This window comes from Rousettus aegyptiacus, unplaced genomic scaffold (assembly GCF_014176215.1).
Source record: "Rousettus aegyptiacus isolate mRouAeg1 unplaced genomic scaffold, mRouAeg1.p scaffold_m13_p_4, whole genome shotgun sequence".
Lineage (NCBI taxonomy): Eukaryota > Metazoa > Chordata > Mammalia > Chiroptera > Pteropodidae > Rousettus > Rousettus aegyptiacus.
The window spans coordinates 120,138,381-120,162,418 of NW_023416307.1; the positions used below are offsets into that span (position 1 = coordinate 120,138,381).

The following is a 24,038-nucleotide window of genomic DNA, read 5'->3' on the forward strand; positions in this document are numbered from 1 at the left end:
GCACACAAAACAAGGGCTAGTTCTTATCTGATGTGTCAGCCTTTTGATAGTGGCCCAAACTTCATTTCTTTCTATTTTATCTAATTTTTTTTTACAAAACCACAGGGATAGACTCAGCCACTCCTTTAACTAGTAGACCTCACTGATCCTCCCAACCCAAGGGACTTGGTATAGCCCCCAGAGTGAACCCCAGGCATCAAGCCAGATCAGAAAATCCTGGCTCTGCGAGACCATTAGTGACCCTGGAGTCACTGGGCAAAGGGAGGGAACAAGGGACCTTGTGCATAGCCCTGCTCTGAAGTCAGGGATAGGGCAGCACTCGACGAAGAAGCAGGAGGAAGATGGAGTTAGTCTGGAGCAGTTCTCAGAGTGTGGTACATGAGAACATGGGTATTAGAAAAATATATATCACATGCACAAAAAACTAGGGATTTCAAGGCTAGATGCAGACTACGTGAATTAAAGTGGATCGAAAGGAAAACATCAAGTAACTCATAGTGAGGCAGCACAGAGACATGGCCAGCATCTTGGAGATGGATGAATGTGTGACTGCGGTTTGGGGGACACAGGTCGAGGGTACGGGGATGAGGCCAAGAGAAGGCTTCATCGCAGGAGCAGCAGTGTCAGGGAGCCTTTCTTCAGAGCAGGGTGTCTGCATTCACTGGCCAGTGGGGTCCTGTACTCCAGGTCACCTGAGAAGTAAAAGCCAAGGTTAACATGCAAGAATTTTCACAGGACAAGTGCCTGAGAGAGAGTGTGGAGGGAGCTTGGCAAGGCTGGGGGAGCTTTTGGACCTGGAAGGAAGGAGAGGGTATGGGAAGGTTGGGTGGAAGTGTCCTGCTTGCCTGTCTGCCTTCCTGCTGTTGAAGGCAGGCTCAGGGGTGGTGTCCTTGGAGAGACCAGAGTCACCATCAGAGGCCTGGGTCTCCCCTTAGCCTCTCCTGTGCACTCAGTCACTCGGGGGGAGCAGCCTGTGGGAGGTGTGGCCCAGGTGCAGATGTGGGGATGATCTGAGTGAGCAGTAGGGCTCTCTCTGTCAGGTATGTTGCCAGCAGCTGGTTTACAGCGCATTGCTGGTTTTATTTTATTTTTCATTCTGGATTTTTTAAATAATTTATTTGTTTGCCAAAGGTTTACTTTCAGTGTCTGGGCTATAGCTTTTACCCCAAAACTCGATTTACAGTTATACTGTACTGATGGACTGAGCGGGTGTGTGTGCACCTGTGTGTGTGTGTGTGTGTGTGTGTATTTTTAGTGCTCCATTCTGGTGTTCACTGATGCAGTGTGGGTTTGCAAACACAGTACCTTCTCAAGTGTAGTTCTTTCAGATATAGCCATTGCTGGAAAATGTGAAAAATCAAAAACTTCAGAAGCTGTGACAGACACAGGGAGAGAGGGAGGCTTAGGGTGGCCCTCCTGCTGGGCTCCGTGGGAGATGGAAGAGCCTCAGGCTTTGTATCAGGTGAGTTTTGTTTCATCAGCTGCCTAGGTTAATAGTTTAGCAAGGCTTATTCTAGTTTCACCCTGGTACTTTTTTCCTTCTTCTGAATTATTGTTTTGATGGCCAAAGTTCCAGGTTAATCACTCCTTTCCTGAAGTCATAAACCAGGTGAATTTGACCAGCAACCCTGGGGTTAAGGCCAGGTTCCCTTGGAAAGGCCAGTCCTCAGTTACTCAGAGGCCTCAATTTTACCATCTATAACAATTAGATGATAATGGTACTATCTTCTAGGATTATTGTGAGGGTTAAATCACTTAACACAGTGAAGTGTTTAGAACTGTCCCTGGCATGATGTCAATGTTTGCTCGTTACATGTGCTTGGAATATTTAATGCACATCTGGGTTTTCCCACTGTCATACCTCTGCTTGGGCCCATTCTACCGTCTGGCATCCTCCTACCTCATATCCACTTATTAGAAACATTTCCCCATCTTTCAAGGCCAGGTCAAATGCTCTTTCCTCTGTGAAACCCTCCATGATCTCTCAACCTACTATGGCTGGCCTCTCCTGCTTCTGACCTCCAAGGATGGTTACTGCCATTCCTACCATGGTGGAGGTTTCTGGAAGGCAGGGGTCCAGAGCTATTTTCCTTTGAGTTCTTTTCTGCTCCTCGTGAGGGAGGTGGGGCAGTATAGGGGTTAGATGCTACACAGATGACATTCCCTTTGGAAGCTGGCTCTGCCACTTACTGTGTGGCCCTGGGCAAGTGGCCACCTCCAGTGCCTCCGTTTCTCCACTGGCTGAATGGGGATCATTTGTAGCAGGGGTCCCCAACCCCTGGTCTGTGGCTTGTTGGGAACTGGGCCACACAGCAGGAGGTAAGCAGCCAGCGAGTGAAGCTTCACCTGTATTTGCAGCTGCTCCCCAGCGCCAGCGTCACCGCATCAGCTCTACCTCAGATCATTAGGCATTAGATTCTCATAGGAGCACTGGTCCCTGGTGCCAAAGAGGTTGGAAGTCACTCATTTATAGGACCAACCAGTGAGGCTGTCATAAGGATTCATTTAGGTAAAGGCATGAGAGTGTGTAGGCTGGTGCCTGGGGGTGTCAGGAAATGGCAGCTGTCATTACAGACAAGTGTTTGTATAGTGAATTGGAGACTGGCTTGGTCTGGGGACCAACAGAGACTCCTCCTGTCTTCCTCCAGTGGGCCACTTACTGACCCACCATCTCTTCTTTCCAGGGCCAGTTCCAGCCAGAACCAACCTCCTGCCTCCTCCTGAAAATGCCCCTCCTTCTTTAAAAACCAGCCTTCCTGTTTCATCTGATTCAAAGGTAAATCCTCCACTCACAAGTGATATCCCCAGCTCAATATCCCCAACTCATGGCACTCTCTCAAAACTGCAACACAATTTTATTCCTGAGACCAGTTTGGGAGTTAGGGCTGGGATGAGGGGAAGAAAGGAGACCCATTGAATTACTCAGAGCCACTAAGACTGTTAAGTACTGGCCATCAGTACAGCTGGGGCTGGGTGTTGGTGGGACGGGGTGGGGGTGGGGGTTGCAGGGTTTGGTGCACTTTAGTGAATACATGTTTTTAATGAGCTTTTCCACTGTTTGTGTTTAAATGAGAGCTGATAATTGGCATCTTCCTCCTCCCAAAGTAAATTGATTACAGTTGTTATTTGCTTATAAATCGCCTCTCCTCCAACCTTTTCAATCCCAAATATGTCTGAGTTATTCTGAATTTTCAATGAGTTGAGTACAGGGCCACATATGACTTTTGCAAATCTTAGCTATTTGAGCCCTCATGGGTCCTTTCTTTCGTTAAAAAAATTAAAATTGATATTTGATAATTGCTTTGATATAAAGATGAATATAATTCAAGATAGATTAAAAATTAAAATGTTTTCTTTGACTCTAAAAATTCATTTTTGTTCTTCTGATTTTAAAAGAAATTAAAAGGATTTTGTAGGTCCCTAAGAGTGTTGTGGCAGGGTGCCTGGTGAAGAAGCCAGCTCTGCATAGGTCTGATTAATAAAGCTCTTCCATGAAGAAGACTGTTAATCATTCTCAAAGATGATTTAATAATTTGGGAGAATGATCATGGTGTAAGTTAAGTGAAAATACCAGATATCAAAACTATGTGTTTGTCATGGTTTTAGTTTGTTAAATAAATATTTACATATCTAGTTGACATGAAACACACTAAACTTTAATAGCTATTAAGTGGATAAATAGATTAAGGGTCCCCACCAATTATCTAAAACTGTTTATAAAAGCATACATAACTTTTTAAAAAAATTTAAAGAAGAAAAGTTATTGAAGCAAAGCTGATTTTCATAGGCTTACACATGCAAGCGGCCTCCAAAGCTCTGATTACAGAATTGCATTTGGTTATATGACCCTATAACTTGCTTCCCAGCTTGTGCACCATGCGTGGGACCAGGGGCACCAACTTGGCCATTGAGCAGCTAGCTGTGTGATCTCACCTCAGCTCTTTGACCCCCTTGGCACTCACCTTCGTAAACTAAAAAAAAAAAAAAAAAAAAAAAAAAAAAAAAAAGCAAACACCAGCCATCTGCTGGGAATAGTCACATTTTAGTTAATCTTCAAAATTACCCTCCAGGTTGGAATTGTTATCTTCATTTTTGCTGATGAGGAAATTAAGGTTCAGAGAGGTTAAGTAACTTGCCCAGGGTCATAGAGCAAGTTGGGGAGGAGCTGGGGGTTAAGCTGCCCTTATTCCTGTCTTTTTTACCATTCTTCCTCACTGGAAAAGATGATCCCCTCTACCCCTTAAGCTCTGGTGTTCTAAGATTTCCTGAGGAAAAATAACATTTTCCATATTAATTCAATATTAATGTCTGTCTCTTCTCTCTGAACCCCCAGGATTTCAGCACCTCCATTCCTAAGCAGGAAACACCACTGAGCCTGGCTGGAGATAGCCTTTTCTGGAGTGAGGCAGATGTGATTCAGGCAACTGACAACTTCAACCAAACCTACAAAATCAGTGAGGGGACTTTTGCTGACATCTACAGAGGGCAAGGGCAGGGCACACCAATCATCATCAAAAAGCTCAGAGAGGTGAGCACTTCTTGGTTTCTGGTAGGGGATGGAGGCTGCACAGGTGAGGCTGGATTTTTATGTTTCGCTGTCTTTTCCCACAGATGGCCTGTTCAGGTCCAAAATCAATCGAAAAATTCTTCCAGGCAGAGATACAAATTTGTCATAGGTAAGCCTCCCCTTTGGAGAATACTTTGTTTAATAATGATGACAACTAACCCTTATTTAGAGCTTCCTGTATGGCAGGCATGTTTTAAGAACTCTGTATGTATAAACTCATTTAATCCTCACAAGAACCTTATCATGTAGTTACTATTACCACATTTTTTAATGGACATATTGAGGCACAGAGAGGTTAAGTGTCTCATCCAAAATCACAAGGCTAGTAAGTAATGGAGCCAGAATTTGAACCTAGATTGGTCTGGCTCCACAGCCTATTCTTTTTCTATGTAGCAACTATATACATAGATTAGAATTATAAAAGAACATTGGTTCACTTGGCCCAACTCCTTCCTCCTGGGGGAAAAGAAATCTTTCTATCCCATTTCTTTTTTTCTATCCTGTTTTTTGAGATAGGCAGAGACATACAGATTCCAACTCTAAGGGCAAATCCATCTTAAAATCCTAGTGCTCTAGATCAGTATCTGGCAAATGATGATCCATGGGTTAAATTTGGCCCTGACTGTGTTTGTATGACCTGAGAGCTAAGAATGGTTTGAAAAAACTATAAAGAATATTTCATGACATATGACATAAGAAATTCAAATTTTAGTGTCCATAATAAAGTTTTATTGGAACATAGCCATACTCATTTATTTCTGTATTATCAGTGGCTGCTTTTGTGTGCTAGTGTGCAGTTGAGTAATTATAACAGAGACCATCTGGCCTACAGAGTCTAAAATATTTACTATCTGGCTTTTTAGAGAGAAATTTTGCTGACCTCTGGTCTTGAGCAATAAAGGCCTTCAAAAGTCATCCTCAAACCTTATTTTACTGATAGGGTAACTGAGGCTGAAGAAGTGAAGTTAGCCTCCCTGTCACAGAACTAGGTGGGGACTGGGAAAGAAAAAAGAGGAAGGACTATTTGGTCCTGGCTCTGCCATCATTGACTGATGAATTTAACAAATGCATATTGGGCACCTGTTATGTGCTTGACACCAGCTGTCATTCAGCCTTGGCAAGTTACTGAGTTTCCTTGGTCAATGTGCCTCCTTGGGCAAGTAATACTTGATAGTTGTGGAGTATTGTAAGAAATAAAGAAAATTATAAATAAAAGAATAGAAGTCACCTATTTTCCATAGTACCTACAAACTACTACTGTATTACCATTTTGATATACTTTCTTTCATCCTTTCTTTATTCATACATGTATATGAATGTACACATTTACACACCCATACTTATATACACACGAACACACACACATTTAATGGAAACTGGAAGTCTGTTCCACTTTGGTTTAGTGCTTTCCTGGGGTCAGCAGTCACTCCTTCATTCATGGATTTGGCAAATGTGAGTTGTCAAGGCATTACCTGACTCTAGGGAGTACAAAATGTGAAGAAGTCACAGCTCTGACTTGGGGAAGTTTATAGTCCAGTGGGGAGAGTGAAGTGTAAATAACTCTAATGAATGTACAGAGTGTGAAGTAAGATGGCCTGGGGTGAGTAGAGGAGGGCAGAAGCTTCAGGCAGGCAGCTTTACAGTAGTCCTGGGGAAAGTCCATCAGGGTCTGACCCAAGGCAGCCCGTGGGGGGATAAAAGGAACCTTTTGAAAGCTATTTATGACAGTGAATGGTGACTAATTAGATGGGAGATGTAAGGAAGTTGCTAAGAAATTTGGTGAACAGTGGTATCCTTTGCTGAGATAATAACTTATGGGTGCAGAAGCTGGTTTGGGACTTGTTGAGTCTAGGCTGTTTAGAGCATTGGGGCTGGAGATGAGAGATTTGGGAAATACCTGGAAGAGCAGCTAATAAGACAAGATGATGAGCCTAGCCTGGGAGACTCAGGTTTCAGAGGGAGGCAAAGGAGGAGAGTCTTGGTAAAAAAGGCCAAGAAAGAGTGGTCAGAAAGGTAGGAGGAGAGTCAGGAGGGACCAGTGACTTAGAACCCAGTGGAAGAGGATTTTGGAGAAGAACTTCAGTCCTGGGAGTCAAAAGACCTGCAATCTGATCCTGGCTTGCTAGTTATAACCTTAAGTAAGTTCCTTAATCTCTATGCTTCTGTTTCCAGAAGATGGGGTGGTTAAGGTGTTGTATCTGCAGAGCAGTGAGGTAGGATAAGTTCAAGCAACTTGACTTTCAGGCAGTTTTCATTTTGCTACCATTGTGCTGGGCCCTTAGGGTGGTAGAGAAGGGTGGGAGGTGAGGAAGTGGAGCAGCCTTTGATTACACTATCTGTCTGACTCCTCACCCCTGCACTGATGCTTATTTTCAGATGCTGCCACCCCAACGTCTTACCTCTGCTGGGCTTCTGCTCTGGAAAACAGTTCTACAGCTTGATCCATCCTTTTATGGCAAATGGTTCTTTACAGGACAGACTCTGGGATCAGGTAAGGGGCTGCGCCATGGTCAGAGAACATGACCAGGCAGTACCTAATTAGAGAATCAAGGGTTAGGGACTTATATTAGTCCAGAGGGGAGAGGGGCTATCCAGAGAGACTCTTCCAGAAGAGAGGCTGGGAAGATGGCAAAGTAGGCAAATGCTGTGCTTACCTCCTATGACCACATTAAAATTTCAACTAAATTATAAAATGATCAACCTGGGGAACTGTGTGAAGACTAGATGAACAGAAGGCTTACAACTAAGGATATAAAGAAGAAGCCATGTTGAGACTGGTGGCTCAAAAAGAAAAAGAGAAATTGGGCCAAGATAGATAAGATCTGGCTAAACATCTTCAGGTGAAAACCTACAAAAATTTTGTTTGACAAGAGGCATATCATTTAAGTCAAGAGCAAGCCAAAGGTATCCCAGGGCACTGATTTACTGAACATTATTCTAGAGGTGCTGGCCAATGCAATATGACAAGAAAAAGAATTAAGAGATACAAAGTATGAAAAAGTAGAGGCAAAATTTTATTTTAAAATGCTATTCTTACATATACATATTCGTTTGGGTATTTATGGAATATATATTATGGAAAGAGATAAGAAACTGCTGCCTTGGGTGCTTCTGGGGAGGAAAACTAAATAGCCGTGGCATAGGATGGGAGGGAAACTGACTACATATCCTTTTGTACCTTTTATATATTATACCGTGTGAGTATAACATTAAAATTATAATTTTATAACAAACCTCCTTCCCATAAGATCCTCAAACAGAGGGAAGAAAGTTATTCCACAGCAATTATTGCTTCCTTTGGCAGGGATTAGACAAAGCAGTTGTTCATTTAGCTTTGCTGAGCTCTCATTATGTGCAAGACACTATGATAAGGGCTTTACACATGTCTCCTCCAGGCCTTGCCACAACCCAAGAGGTTTTCTCCATTTTTCAAAAGAGGAGTCTCTGACACAGAGAGGCAAAGTGACTTGCCATGAGGAACACACCAGACAAGTGGTTTAAACTGGGTTAATGTGGCTCTAGATTCCAGAGTTTTTGAGAAGAAATCTATTAGCAGGGTCAGTTTTTAGAGGATGCGGGACCTAAGACATGACTTAAAAAATAAATGGTGATTTAGCCTGGAGATTCAGTCCTAGAGCAACAGTAGCAGGCACCTGGGGTGAGGTGGGTGAGTTTAGCCCACCCTACAATCCCCATCAGCTCTTGTGAAGTCTCCCCAAGTATGTAAGGCCCACGTGCCTGGTGTGCCACTACACGCTCCCTAGCTTCTCTCCCAACCAGCCCCTCCTAGAGAAAAATTCTAGAGCCACCGCTGTAATAATCATGATAAAAATAGCTGCTATTTATTGAGTACCTGCTGTATGGCAGGTACTATGCTAGGGGCATACCACATGCTCCTTTGAATCCTTACAACCCTAAAGCATAGAGATTAACATTTCCATTTTACATCTGAAGAAACCAAGGCTCAGAGATTTTGAGCACTTTTTCCAAAGTCATGCAGCTTGTGCTGTGTGATGACTGTATATGTTTATCAGTATCATGCTCCTAAATCTCCTGCCAGTAAACCATGCTGGGCAAGCCCTGTTGCAGAGGATATGAAGAGCTGGAGGAGAGACAGGAGCCAGCACCCTGCCATTGGGATTTTAAAAAGTCCTCTTCTCTCTCTTAGGGTGGCTCAGACTCACTCCCCTGGCTCCAGCGCATCAGCATCTTCTCAGGACTGCTTCGTGCCGTGGAGCACCTTCACGGCCTGGGGATCATCCACAGCAACATTAAGAGGTGTGAGAGATGGGCTGGACCCTGACGAAGGCTCAGGCTGCAGGGATGGGACAGTAGACATTCCTGGGTCCCCTTCCTCTCCCTCTGTCTCTCTTTGCCTTTCTCTCCCCACCTCGCCTCCCTTGGGTCTCTCTTTCTTTTGTACACCCTCAAAATCAGTGTTTCTGGGTTGTGTCTCTGACTGCTGTCTCAGCATGAACTGCCTACCTGTCATCACGTTTGTCTTTCTCAGTTGGTATTTTCCCAACAAGCACCCAGCCAGCTTGTCTGCACCTGGTCATTGAATTTGGACCATGTCTGACCAAGACCCCTAGGATTTTGAGCTCCGTGCTCAGGGTTTTCTTGGAGACCTGCCTCACACCCCTCCCCCATGCTTTCGTACCTGTTGGCGAAAGCAACTTGAGTCAGGAAGGTTTCCTGCTAGTTAGCGTGTACCCCATTATCTCAGTATCATGCTCCTAAATATCCAAGTACAAGAGATGCCCATCTGGGGACTGGCAGCATGGGGAGAGATTCCAGAAGATACCAGAGAATTTGGCAAAACTAAGCTTGAAAACATAGAACTCACACTTCCCTAAAGTCCTCTCTCTATTTGGCAAGGGGAAGCTCTTTCCTCTTTTCTTTCTACTGATTCTTATTTGGTTGCACAAACAACTGTAATAACAAGAAAGGAAATGAAAGAATGAGAGGTCATCTTGGCTCACGGCCCTGACTCATAAGCTGCCCTCTGTTTTTCTCTTTCTTTTTTCAGCCCCCACACAGAAGTCTTAGCTCTAAGGTAGCACGGTTACCTGATTATAAATTCATATTCTTTTTTCCCCCTTCATTTAAACACAGTAAATACTTCCCCACATTGCATGCCATTATTTTTGGTGACTTCTTAGTAGTCTTCCATTTCGGGGATTGCCCATAATTTACTTACCCACTCCTAATAGTAGACATTAGAATTGGTGTCTACTTTAAAAGATACTATTAGGAGTTAGTTCTTCATTGAATATTTTTATACATGTAACTTGGTTTTTTGTCCCTCCCCCCCATTTGGGGTACTTCTGAGAGTTCACTCCCATGGTTTGGTTGACTGAGTCCAAGAATATTTTTATTGTTTATTCCCCCACAACCTGGCAGGTTCAGTCACAAAGGGTGTTGGCATTTAGACTTGAGTCAGTTGAGCCAGAGCTTGGGGTTGGAACAGCTTGGGAGGGGGTTGGCCAGCTGAGATTGGACAGGGTGGACATCTGTGGGGATCAGGGTGGCTGCAACTCTTTGGCCACGCCAAATGCCATTTCTGAAGCAGCAGGATTAATCCTAGCTCCATCAATGTTTGTTGATTGGAGTGGGCACCCCTTTCAGGACTGGCTCAGAGACTCCATGTTGAGGGTCTTCAGTGACTAACTTGCTGGGGCCAACACTGCTCACTGCTAAGTTGTTTTTCAGAAAGGGTCTCCATGGCAACCTCTTCTTGTCCAGCCCAAAATGAGAGCTCTGCTTTCTTTTCCACAGCTCCAATGTTTTGCTAGACCAAAACTTCACCCCCATGCTGGCCCATCCAATGGCTCACCTGTGTCCTATCAACAGAAGGTCAAAATACACCATGATGAAGACCCACCTTTTCCAGGCCTCAGCTGCATATCTGCCAGAAGATTTCATCAGGGTGGGGCAGCTGACAAAGCGAGTGGACATCTTCAGCTGTGGAATAGTAAGAGCTTCCTTCTCTGCTTGGACTTTGGCCTCCACTCATTTGTCCTTCCTATGGGTTATTTGTAATCACAGGCTATATATAATAGAGGCTCACAAATATATGTTCCGTCAAAATACAGAGGGATTATCAAACTATGGCCCACAGGACAAAACTGGCCCATGGACTAGAATTAAGAATAGTTTTTACATGTATATAAAAGATTAAATAATAATAATTGAAAAGCAAAAAAGAATATGTTGCAGAGACTTGTTTTGTGGCCAAAAAGCCTAAACCTAAAATATTTACTTTGTAGCCTGTTACAGAAAAAGTTTTCTAACCCTCTACGTAAAGCCACTTATGAGTGTCTAGATTCTAGTAGGCTACAGATACCGTCTCTTGATTTACCTGATTCCTTCCCATCCAGCCATCCATCTAATTGTCTATCTAATTATGTTTGTTCTTATTTGTTCATTTACTTATTTTGTCCATCTGTTATTTTGTCCATCCATCTTTGCAATTATCAGTCTAACCATTCAACATCCATCCATCCATCCATCCATCCATCCATCCATCCATCCATCCAATAGCTATCCATCCATTCAGTATCCATCTACTCATCCAACTCCCTCCTTGCCTCCACCCTATCTGTCATTACTATATGTGGACTGCAGTTGTAACTAAAACACAATCTTTCCCCCGGGAGCTCATGGTCTGAGGGTAGTAGTCTCCAGTATGTATTTCTACAGAACACCAATTCCTTGAGATCTCTATAGGTTTGGTCTGTTTAAAGGTTTTCTAGCCAAATGGGTTTGAGAAATCTGGGTTTAGTGAAGTGAAGCAGATTTCTTTACCACAAAATTAATTAGAGCCTTTAATATAATAATGAGCCTTTAGTCTGATAATTGTGAATTTAGCACAGATGGGCAAACAATATGCAGTGTTTTCTAAATTAATTTGACCGTGGAACCTTGTTTTCTCAGTATCTCTTAGCATCAGTGTCCTAAGGAACCCAGTCTAGGAAAGGCTGGCTGAGGAAAGTGACATTTCTCGTTGACCTCTGCCAAGAGCCAACAGCTATATCTTGGACCTTGTCCTCTCCCTCTCCGGCATCAAAACTCTGTTCCAGTCTCTGACCAGCCTCCTCTCTGTCCACCTCTCCCAATAGTGCCCTCTCCCTGAGCCACCTTCTGCCCTTAGCCGGACCTCCACATGTCAGATTCCGCTTTCCTCTTTCTCCCAGTCCATCAACTCTTCTGGTTTCCTTCCCCCCGTCAGCCCCACTGAGTGGCTCAGTGAAGCTCAGCAGGGATTGCCCAGGCTCTTGCTCCTTTAAGACCTAGTGAGATTGAACCCCAAGACTGCCAGACACTATAGTGCAGAGATTAAGATTATGAGTTTGAGTCCCAGCTCAGTTACTTTTAGGCATGTCGCCTAAGGTATATCACCTATAACTCTGGGCCTCAGTTTTGTCCTCTGTAAAATGGGGGTAATGATATATATATATATATGGAGATTAGTAAGTTAATATACATAAACTAGTTAGCATAGTACCTTGCACATATCAAGATTATTATTATTATAGTAGTTATTTTTATTATTTCTACTTTCATACCCTCACTCCTGATTTCTATTTACTTTTGACTTCTTAACTCAGCTCTTGATGTAACAATCGATTCCTCATTCATTCATTCATTCATTCTTCCATCCATCCATTCATTCATTGAATGCCCACTGGCTCCCTGCAGTCTTTCTCAGCCCTGCCACTGACTGACAATATGATTTTGAACTTCGGTTCCTCCTATTGGGAACATAGCATTTCTCAATGTTTTTTTTTGGTGAGCACTAAATGATCTCTGTAAAAGGCCCAGTGCAGAGTCTGCCTTGTGAAAGAGGCAGAGGAAATGTTTGTTTATTAATTTTCCCTTATTCTTCACTTCCTTTCTGGCAGGAACTGGTGGGAAGTCCCTTTTCAATTGGCTCCTGTCCACTTGCTGCAGCTGTGCCCTCTGCTGCCTCTCCTGGCCACTGCCAATTTGTTATTAACTGTGTGAGCCCTTCCTTTGGAGGAAAGGATTGATTTCTTGGCAGTAGATATGAACCTACTATGAGTTTCTTCTAGAGAGGTTGTGGGAGAGAGATTTCACATTAAAGGCAGGGTACTTAATCCCTTATATTCACAACCAATAGATCCCCATTTACCAGATGAGGACACAGGCTTACATTTTAGTTACTTTTCCAAAGATCACCTGCACATATAAGGAGCAGAGTCAGAAATTGAATTCAAGCCTGTCTGACTGTAGAGCTCTTAACTACCATGCTGTTATCTCTACTGAGAATTCCTATTCAAAGCAGGTTTCCTGTTTATTAAGACACGTATCACAATTTGTCAATTCTCTAGTGGCTTACAATGGCTCAAGTCTGTGCTCCTTTTGTAAGTGGATTAAGTAATGAACAAATGATGTTAATAAAGACCTATGAATGAAACATGCTATAGATGTTGCTGAGATTTTCTGTATAGAATAGATACCTGCAGATGGAATTCTTCTTTCCCAAGATTGACATAGAATTGCTTGCTTATGATTTCTGATGGGTTTTGAAATGAAATTACCTTTAAAATATAGTGTGTGTATGTAGATATATATCTAGAGATATATGTATGTGCATACATATATAATGTATATATACACATTATATAATATACGTATATACATATGCATGTATATGTATATGCATATATATGTATATACTATATGTATATATAAATGTATATGTGTATTATATATATATGTAATATATATATGTAAAACTGATGGTAATACAGGTACATTTGGTTTCCATCCTCCCTGCCTTACTATCAGTTAATTCAAACCTTCTACTAGCAGCTGGGTGGCATATTTAGTTGGAGGAAGTGCAGTGATAGTCTCCTGTTACAGATTTTGGGCAAGTGTCTGTGCTGGAAAATGGTAGAGCTAGGTCTGGAGCTCAGGCTTTGTTAAGAATATTCCATCTTGGCCAGAATCTCCTGCCTGACTTTGTGCATGAGTATCTGAACTGTGCTAACTCCTTGTTCTCTCCAGGTGTTAGCTGAGATCCTCACTGGCATCCCTGCAATGGATAATGACCGAAGCCCAGTTTACCTGGTAAGGGAACCAGTCACTTCTGGCAGGGTGGTGCGTTTGGGCCAACAGCTATGAGATGTCAGGAGGGCAGAGATCTCCACTGTACCCATTTTACAGATGCTAATGAGGCCTCAGTCCAGGGTTTGATGTGCATCTGTGCAAAGTAGTTTTAATCTCCTACACCCACCTAAATTCTAAACATTCTAAATAAAATTTAGAATGTTTAGGGAAAACTCATTTCTTCTCTAAGGCAATCAAATAGGGTTCATTCTAAAATTGGTAAAAGTTAATTTCAACTCTTTTAAGTAGCTTTCTATAATAAGTTCAATAACTTCCATTTTTTGTAGATTCAAAGAACAATCATATATGTAATGCCATTTAAAAAATAACAACACAGCTAGACTCTGTGTTTGTCACTTTCCATAAATTTCTTTCTAAGTTATATCGAAATCTCCATGAGACTGATAGAGGCATTATATTTCCTCAAAGCAGGCTCTGAGATTTGCCTGAGATCTCAGCTGTGCTGTCAGAGCTGGAATTCTGAGTCAGGGTTTCCAGACTGCAGATCCTGAGTTCTCAACCTCGACAATCTCCTGACTGTTTAATTCTCATGGAAGTCCAACCATATGAATTTAGTGTTATCACCATCCCCATTTTACAGATGAGAAAACTAAGGCCAAAGTGAAGAGGTTTGTCTCATTCCTTCAGTGAGATCAGTGCTCAAATTGAGATTTGAACTGATGTGTCCTGAAGGATTCCAAATTCTGTGCAAGCTCTGGTCCAAGTCATCTGACTTGATGTTGAAGGCATTGAAACAGCTGGCTTTTTTTGTGACTGGGCCCCAAAAGCATAACCTGAGCTTTGGGGTGGAGAGCTGAAGGCCTCTGCTACACACAGAAGGTCGCAACTTGTCCCTCTACTGAACTCCTTGAGCTCCGCCCACTTTGGGCATTGAGCTCCAGATACTGCAAAGAGGTTGGTTTGGGCAGCTCGGATGTGGTTTGGGTGGTTTGGGGCATTTTCTCATCTTCTGACAGTTTTCTTGAGATGTATTCCCCAACAACTCTCTGGGGCTGCCTGAGGAGAAGGAAGCTTTCAAGACACTTATGTGAAATTTGCTAGAAGGTTCTTTTTGCTAATAGTTTCTAAAAATGCGAAAGATATAATTTTTTAAAAATCTAGTTTCTCTTCTTCTAGACCCAAATATGGTGGTCTCTCACGGTCTTCTGTTGTGGTACATGCACTTCTGTTGTACATATATAATCAAGATTCGAGTCAGAGATGTGGTCCAGGGTGGGAGGAAGCAAACCTCTCTTGTACACTCTGAGGAATGTTTATGGCCAAGGTGTTTTTGGAGAGAAGTGGGTAGTTTCCATCAAAATTTAAAATGTGTATACCCTCCGATATAGCAGTTTTACTTGTAAACTAGAGAAATACACAAACAAGTGAGGAAAAACATAGACAAGGATGTTTGTTGTAGGATTAATTGATAATGAAGCACTACAAACAAGTGAAATATTTATCAGTTGGGAGGTGATTAAGAATTTATAATATAATTGTATACACTATGGAACACCATGAAGTTATTTATAAACAACTTTATAAATATGAATTTATATTTATAAATAATGAGGATAAAGCATGTAATATGATAAATTTTGACATATGTATATATCTGTGACATTTTCACCCAATCAAGATGGTGAACATGCCCACAACATCAGAAGTTACCTCTCTCCTTTGAATCCTCCCCTCGCACCCCTCCCTGCCCTGCCATCCCCTGGAGCCATTGATCTGCTTTCTGTTACTGTACAAAAGTTTTCATTTTCTGGAGTTTCATATAAATGAAGCCATACAGTGTGTGCTCTTTTGTTGTCTGGCTTTTTCCACTTAGCGTAATTATTCTGAGATACAGCCATGCTCTTCATGTATGTCAGTGGCTCATTTCCTTTGTTTAGTGGTGTTCTATTGCATGGATATGCCACTGTTTGTCCATTCACCTGTTGATGAACATTTGGGGTGTTTTCAGTTTTTGACCATTATAAGTAAAGCTGCTGGGTACCTTTATGTGTGGGTACCAGTCTGGACATATGCATTCATATCTATTGAGGTATAATTCATACTTTTGAGGTGTACAGAATAATATGAGTTTTGAAAAATATAGACAGTTATGTAAATACCACCACAATCAAGATATGGAATATTTCCATCACTCCAGAAAATTCCCTTGGGCTCCTTTATATCAGTCCCCTTTCCCTACTTCTAGCCCCTGGCAACTCCTGATCTAATTTCTCCTGTTAAATATATATGGGTCAGAAGCCTACATCCTAAAGTGTTTATTTATATTGTAAAACATTGTCCCTGTAATTGTTAATAATATTGAATTATTAATGTAAGTTAAGTGTTCACTCATCATATAGTAAGTACTATATAAATGATAGCTATTATTACTATTAATTATTATCACTAATAGACTATTGAATGTTTAGTCTGTGTCAAGTATCACACTTTATGCTTTGTATGTATTGTCATTTAATCTTTTTGGTAGTTCTATTATCCTCATTTTCCCGATGAAGTAAGCAAGGCCTACAAGGTGGGTGGGTTGGATCCCACACCCCTGCAGCTCACTCTGGAGCGTTTCTATTCTTCTTCCCACAGAAGGATTTACTCCTCAGTGAAATTCCAAGCAGTACCACCTCACTCTGCTCTGGGAAGATGGAGGTGGAGAAAGTGATGGCCAAGGAGATCTGCCAGAAATATCTGGAGAAGAGAGCTGGGAGGCTGCCGGAGGACTGCGCCGAAGCCTTGGCCATGGCCTCCTGCCTCTGCCTGCGGAGGCGAAACGCCAGCTTGGTGGAGGTGAGCCTGTCAGCTTTTCCCCTGCAATGAGCCCTTTCCCGGGTCAGCTGGGGCTCAATTCCAAGGGCTGCATGGGTCTGCTTTACCAGGGACCGGTTTAAGACTTGGGATCAATCCTGTCACTGAGATGTGATCTCAAACAAACCAAGGATGTATTTGTTTTCACGTAGCAGAATGTGTTGGAGCCTATATCAGCAAAACAGCAAAATATGGATAAGGGTATCTCAGGAGCTTGAAGACAGTGTGCTGCTAGCCTCAGGGGTCTAGGAGCAAACCCTCAGATGTTAACAGAACTCTGCTTTCTCCAAATCTGCCTTATTCCTCCTTCTCTCTGTAGGTCCCCTTTTTCTTTTCTTTCATATTCTTGGTTAGGGGATGTGGCCATATTTATTTATATGCTGTAGTTCTACCCCCACCGAGAGATCAAGTCTCCAGGTCCCAGTTCCAACATCTCAATGAGAGAACCTGACTGGCCTAGCTAGGGTCAGATGTCCACCCGTTGGCCAATCAGGTAAGATGGGGGTGAGGTGGGGTCCAGTGTATAAACCTGACAGGGTTCAACTCCCAAAGGTAGAAGGTCCAGGTCCTAGAGAAAAGGAGCATCCTTAGCCCAAGGGCTAGGAAGACACACCAGAAATAAGCCACGACAGGGAATAAAACATTTTCCTATGGACAGATATGTAGAGGTGGTTTTCATGGTAACAGGTAGACGTTTGGGGACCACTGCTAGGTCTTTCTAAGAACAAAATTACTTCTGAGAGGACTCAGACTCTTAGAGATCATGTAGCTAAGTGATTTTCAAGTAGTATCTGGCAGAGAGGGGCTCCTTAAAAGTAACTCAGGAGTTGCTTTTGGTAGCAAGAGGGCTGTGGGGAGCAATAGGCCCCACTTATGACTTCCACTTTAACGTCTCATAATTAAATTGGGTTCTCATTATTTTATTTGAGGAAAGGGTTTGGTAGCTGAAAAAAAAAAATCTTCAAATACCACTGCTGTAGCTCAAGCCTCTTTTTTATAGATGGGGACGTAAAGGTCCAGAGAGGAGAAGATGAAGCCACAGAATGAGTTTTGTCAGAGCTCTCTGAACTCTTAGTTCAGCTCTATGCCTACCATCTTGCATCATGACCAGGCAGGAGCTAGAGACTTGAGTCACTTTTCTAGGGCTAGACTATTCTCTTATGTCCAAGTGCTACAGGGTTCAGTCATTCATTCAGCATTCGTGTGCTGGGCCCAGGAGAAAAATCTGTGAACAAGGCAGGCCACTTCCACTTTCCTGGAGCTCACAAACATTGCGCAGTAATTGTGTGGTGAGCACTGAGATAGTGTATGACAAGGGCCCTCCTCAGGAGGACTTTCCTAAGGAAGTGATGTGTAAGCTAATAAAGAGCTGTCCAAGCAGAAAGAACAGCTTATGCAAATGGCATGAGTTGAGAGAGCATGGCATGGTCAAGGGCCTGGAAAAAGGTCAGAGTGTCTGGAACACAACGTACATGGGGCAAAGTGGCTTATGATGAGGCTGTGAGGAAGGAGGAGCCCAATAATAGAAACCATGTGGGACAGTCAGGATTTTGAGGAAGTCTCTAGGGGTTTTAAGCAGGGGCAGGACATAATCAGATTTATGTTCTGAAAAGACTTTCTCCCTCAACCATTTGTTCAGGCATGCATCCCTTCAATCATTTCATTCTTTCATTCAGTGTATCAGTTAAATTACTCGCAAAGAAGCTGCTATAATGAAGAGACTCCAAAAGACTGTGATTTAAACAAAATAGAATATAATTTTCTTTAGCTTCACAGTTTGAATATAGGCAGTCCAGAGCCTATGTGGCAGTGCCACAGTATTGGAGAACCAGGCTCTTGTACCATGTGGCTTCTATTTCAGAGTCCAAGATGGCTGTTCTAGCTCAGGTCATTACCTCTGCATGCCAGCTACTGAAAGGAGGTTAAAAGGAAGAGGAGAACACACCCCTTCCTTTAAAGATGTGACCTGGAAATGCACACATCAATTTTTCTCACACCCTGTAGACCAGAACCTAGTTACATGGCCACATAGCTATAAGGGAATATTGTTTTTAGTTTGGCAAATGTTTATCAGCCATATACTGTGAAGATTTATCTCAAGAGGTGACGTTTGAACTGGGCCTTGAAGGTTGAGGAGGCATTTGCTAGGTAGAGAAAGGGGATAGAACATTTAAGGTATATAGAGAGGAATGAGGAATGGTCCTTACCTTTAGTATTTCACAACCAAGCTAGGTATGTGAGGTCAACTGAGTCATGGACTTTAAGACAAGCAGGACTGAGTTCAGTGCTCCGCTCTGCCATTCACTAGCTGGGTGGCCTTAGGCAGGGAACTTAACCTCTTCAATCTTTTAATTTTTTTATCTATAAGAACTCATTGTGGATCATGTGTCAATGTGCTTTGTAAATTGCAAGGCACCAAGCAAATGAGATTTGTTGTTATTATTAATAGTATGTATGCATTACACCCATTGTACCATTTTGTGTGTGTGTGTGTGTGCACACGTGGGCATGTATGTAAAGAAGAAACATTCCTTCTCTGCCTTCCTCTAATTTCTCTAACCTCCCTAACCAGAATAAAAAGCCCTCAATGGCAATATCCATATTACTTAGGGCATTTCTAGTTGAAAGTGATAGAAATTCAACTCAGACTCATATACAGAGAGAGAGTGCAAGAGCGAACGCAAGAGCAAGCGAGAGTGAGAGCGAGAGAACGAGAGAGAGAGAGATAGGGATGGGGGAGAATATCAGTGAGTGGATGAATGAATGAATGAATGAATGAATGACTTTATTGGCTCATTTAACCAAACAGTAGAGAGGACAGGCATTGCTAGAGCAGCTCGACCCAAGTTCTCAACCAGCAAAGGTGCCTCTAGCCCTCTGTCCATCTCTTGCCTCTGCTTTACTCTGTGTTGGAGCTTCATTTTTACCAGCTGTAAATTGGTTTTCTGTGTGTGGTGGGGATTCTGGCTCTGCCAATAGAAAGGAAAGGAAAATATTTCTTCAATAAACTTTAGAAAAATCCCAGAGAAGGATTTCTATTGGCCTGCTTGGGTCACGTGCCCAAACCTGAACCAAACATTAAGATCAGAGGTATGTGATAGTATGATTGGTTCATTTGGTCATGTGCTGTCATTTGTGGCTAAGGTGGATGGGGAAGTTTAGTTCTTTTCAAAGGAAGGATGCTGTTCTTCCAGACAAAGCAACAAGCATTTGATTCTTCTGTGTCTGTCTCTCTGGAGGCTTGAGAGACCTGTTAGATTTTTGATTACAGAAAGAATTCTTGGTAAGTGCTCTTGTTTCTCTCATCCACAAGGTATGTGGCTCTGTGGCCATTGTGGAAGAGCGGCTCAGAGGTCAGGAGATGGCGCTCCCTTGCAGTGGGCTTTCAGAGGGCACAGGCTCTTCCTCCAACACCCCAGAAGAAACGGATGATGTGGACAATTCCAGCCTCTATGCTCCCTCCTCCATGAGGGCAACACGCTGGTGTGGGGCTGCTGCTTCGCCTGCTCCCACAGAGGATAAAGGCAGGATGCAGGCCGATTCCTCCTCTGAGGCCTGTGCCAGTCCAGAGTCTGCCCAGGATGGTAAGTGTGTAGAGGTCTGAATGCATATACAGACTTGTTTTTGTGTTCCTAACTCAGCCCATCATTTATTCCTTCCATCTCCCTCATTCATTTGGTTATTCAGCCATTCACCTACCAGCCAACTACACAAAGAAAAGCCTGGGGAAGTCATCCTTGACAGCTCCCTCCCTCTGCCCCGCCCCACCCCGTGTCCAGTCCATCACTCAGCCCTATTTATTGACCTAAATATCTTTCAGCTCTATCTGCTTCTCTCCATCGCCCTCACCGCCCCACTTCATCTAAGCTACTGTCCTTTTGCTGGATGACTGCATAGCCTCCCTTTGTCCTCCCTGATCCACTCTGGCCTCTCATTAGTCCTTTCTCCAGGGGCTAACCAGAGTGGTTTTTAAAAACAACTCATGTCACCCCTCACTTAAAGCTTATGCATGGCTCCCCATCACACTTACGGACCAAGTCAAAATTCTTCCTCTGGACCAGCAAGGCCCTGTGTGGTTTGTCTCTGCTTGCCTCTCCATCCTCACTTCACAACACAAACGCCATCCTGCTTCTAAAGATACCTTCTATCTCTGCCTCTCAGGTTCAAATATACCAGGTTTCCTTCCGGAATAAAAATTTGGAAGGCCTTTTCAATCCAGCGTCCTTGTCCCTTAGCAAATGTGATTCAATGACTGTCTCAGGCTCTGACCACTCATATAGTTCCTCTTCCCATGGAAGAGAGAAGAAGAAGAGCAAGAGGGTGTTAAGTGTTCACTCTATTCCCTGCATCCGTGGGGAGGAGCATGGAAGCCCCCTCCTCTTTGAAAGGTGGGGGCAGATGGCAGGGCTTCCCTGCAAAGGCAGAAGGTGATGAAAATGCTCATTATACTCAGCACCTGATTCAGAAACCTGATATAAGTGAGAAACTCTAACCAAATCTGACTTTCTAAGAATTATAATAGTACCTATTTCCAAATGCTTTTTGTTCAAATGGCTTTTTTAAAAAAAATTATTTTACATTGAATGTCAACTACAGAGACTTCATGGAAAATTGAAATTAATGAGGCCAAAAGGAGACTGATGGAGAACATCCTGCTCTACAAAGAAGAGAAACTAGACAGCGTTGAACTTTTTGGCCCCTGATGACCAAAAACACAGCTGAGGACCCTTGTCCTCAATTGGAAAGCCAACTGTCAAATCAAAAAAAAAAAAAAAAAAAAAAAAAGCCTGAGGTAGAATCCAAGATCTCCCAGGAAACTCAGGCCAATCATCAGCTTTCCTGAGGGGGTGAGAAGAGAAACTTATATATTCCAGAGTAAGTCAAGGGAGAAGAGACCTCAGCTTTTAGAGACACCAAAATCCATGAAGTTCTCTCCCTTTCTGGGATTTGTTAGTCATAGCTGGGCGGCATCACAATACTGAAGCAGAAACCCTGGTACACAGGCCCAGGATGTGGGCAATTTCGTGGTTCCGGGATGAGTGACGTTAACCACCCCAACAGATGCCATTACCCTGTTCTCACCCCTCTACAAGTGACAGCATTCTGAACGTCAAAGTTAAGATCTCTGGGTCATATTCACCAACTGCCTGCAAGCTTCCATGACCTGAAAGATTTTCAACTTGTGTCCCAATGCAGTTCTTGACTCATTTCTCAACGTCTCAAGTTTTACAAATGCCAGACACTGGCAAAAAGACTGTAGGTTTTCTGTTTTCTCTATCGGAAATCTTGCAACCCACAGATATTTATTTATACCTTTATCCTCCCATCCCACTAATGCTATTATTTTTAATGGAGCTTTTATTTTGAAAATATGTATTATTTATGGCTGGATGAAGAATCAGGAGAACTGGTTTCATGTCTGATTCTGCTGCTAAGTAAGTCAGTCATTTAATTTCTGGAGCCTCAGTTTCCTTGTAAGTAACACCTGTTCATTCTCCCTCTCTGGGCTGTTGGGAAGAACAGGTGAGACATGGTTACAGAAGTACTGTATTTTGAAAGTGCACTTGTCCTGTTATAATAAATAAATTAATAAATTAAATGGACGTTGAACATATACTTCTGCTATGTACCTAATGTTTATGCAGTGGGTATATCTCTGAAAAATCATATTGCAGATCTTTTTGTGAAACATGCTATTTTAAATTTTGTGCCCTATTTTAAATAATTGTACTATAGTGATTTTTCCTTTTTTGTAAAATAAAATACATTGATAAAGTCAATAGATGTCTTTTAATTAGTTTTGTGTCCAGATGAATTTGTTTGGAGAAGTTGCTCTGCATCCATGAGTGGGGTATTATGGGGTGGCTAAGAAGTCGGGCGCTGGCTGTAAATGTTGGCAGTTTATAGCTGCGTGATCTTGGGCCAAGTTAGGGAGTTACTCTGAGCCTCTGTTTCTTTATCTATATAATGGGGAGAACAAAAAGTACGTGTTTCATAGGTTTGTTGTCATGGCAAGAGGCAGATCCTGCCTGTTGTAAGCATTCAACAGCCACCCCCAGCAAAGTCAGCTTTGTACTGATATGTAATAAAGCCAGGTGGGCTCCAGCCCAGGTGGACAGTATACTGACACCTGTGTCTTCAACTCTGGTGGCTTCGAGGGTTCAACTAAAGTGTATCATGTGTCCCAAGTGGAACCTGGCAATGTGGTAAGCACCTTACAATTATGAGTAGTGTGTTTCCAGGGCTGTTTGAGCAATAGAGGGCAGATGCTAATACAGTATTGGCATATTTGCGTTTCCAGACTAGGGTTTCTTATGTTTCTGGAGAGATTAATTGGGAATCTGATGGAAGCTATGCACCTCCCCTCAGAAAGCTGTAAATACATATATATACAACTTCGTATATGAATTCCAGGGGTTCATGGACACCACAGTGCCTTTCCATGAATCCCCAGAGGGACAGATGGCCTGACTTTTTTTAAGTTAATAGATGCACGTGACTGAAAAATCCAACAGTACAAATGATTACATAGTGGAAAAGAAGCCTATTACCACTTGGAACTTAGTCTCTCATTTCTTCTCCCCAAAGGCAACTGCTGTTACAAATTTGGGGTATTCTTCCAGAGATGATAAAAAGTTTTGTTGCTCAATTTTGTCATTGTGTAAGTAACATGCTGAGTCAGCTCTTACTCCTGGCGACTATGAATGAGTGAGTTCCACAATGTCCCGTCCTCAACATCCCTGCTCAGCTCTTGTAGACTCATGCCTGTGACTTCTTTTATGGAGTCAATCCATCTCATATTTGGTTTTCCTCTTTTCCTGTTGCCCTCTATTTTCCCAAGCATTATTGTGTTATCCAAAGAACCCTGCCTTTTCATGTAAAACAGCTTCAGTTTTGTCGTCTTTGTTATGAATGTTATTTCAGTCTCGATTTGCTTTGGGACCCACATGTTTGTCTTTCTGGTGGTCCAGATATCTGTAGTGCACTCCTCCAACACCATATTTCAAATGAATCATTTTTTTTCCTGTTAGCCTTCTTTACCATCCAACTTACTATACATAGTAATTGGGAACCTGAGGGTATAGATGATCTTAGCTTTGGTCTCTAATGATACAGTTTTGCACCACTGTTCATAGTAGAAATATTCAGAATAGCCAAAAAGTAGAAAAACCCAAATGTCTATCAGCAGATGAATGAATAAACAGAATGTGGTATATCCTTACATTGGAATATTATTCATATATTTTTATTCAATTAAAAATTATCCATAAAAAGGAATGAAGTACTGATATATGCTACAATATGGATGAACCATGAAAAATTTTGCAAAGTAAAAGAAGCCAATTACATATATTTTGATTACGTCACAAAATGTTCAGAACAGGCAAATCTACAGAGGCAGAAATTAGGAGTGTGTGTATGTGAGTGTGGAGGTGTGTTGAAGGAGAGTGGTAATGGTCACAAGATTTGGGGATGACGAAAATGTTCTAATATTAGATTATGTTTGTCGTAATGGTTA

General features: G+C 42.4%; 1 protein-coding gene across 3 annotated transcripts in view; it reads left to right on the plus strand.

The window, feature by feature from the left end:
- The window catches only part of IRAK2 (interleukin 1 receptor associated kinase 2), a 45,272-nt gene extending 23,960 nt beyond the window's left edge, over positions 1-21,312 (plus strand). For 2 of the 3 annotated variants that reach the window (XM_036218590.1, XM_016121378.2), the window contains 10 exons: positions 2,685-2,776; positions 4,334-4,528; positions 4,612-4,676; positions 6,944-7,058; positions 8,736-8,845; positions 10,346-10,541; positions 13,601-13,663; positions 16,301-16,501; positions 19,833-20,103; positions 21,116-21,312. In XM_036218590.1, the coding sequence (XP_036074483.1) occupies positions 2,685-2,776; positions 4,334-4,528; positions 4,612-4,676; positions 6,944-7,058; positions 8,736-8,845; positions 10,346-10,541; positions 13,601-13,663; positions 16,301-16,501; positions 19,833-20,103; positions 21,116-21,222 (1,415 nt within the window). In that variant the 3' untranslated portion in view covers positions 21,223-21,312. Of the gene's footprint in view, positions 1-2,684; positions 2,777-4,333; positions 4,529-4,611; positions 4,677-6,943; positions 7,059-8,735; positions 8,846-10,345; positions 10,542-13,600; positions 13,664-16,300; positions 16,502-19,832; positions 20,104-20,680; positions 21,093-21,115 lie in introns of those variants that run through there. The other variant, XM_016121379.2, reaches the window with a different exon arrangement.
- Positions 21,313-24,038: the final 2,726 nt, after the last annotated feature.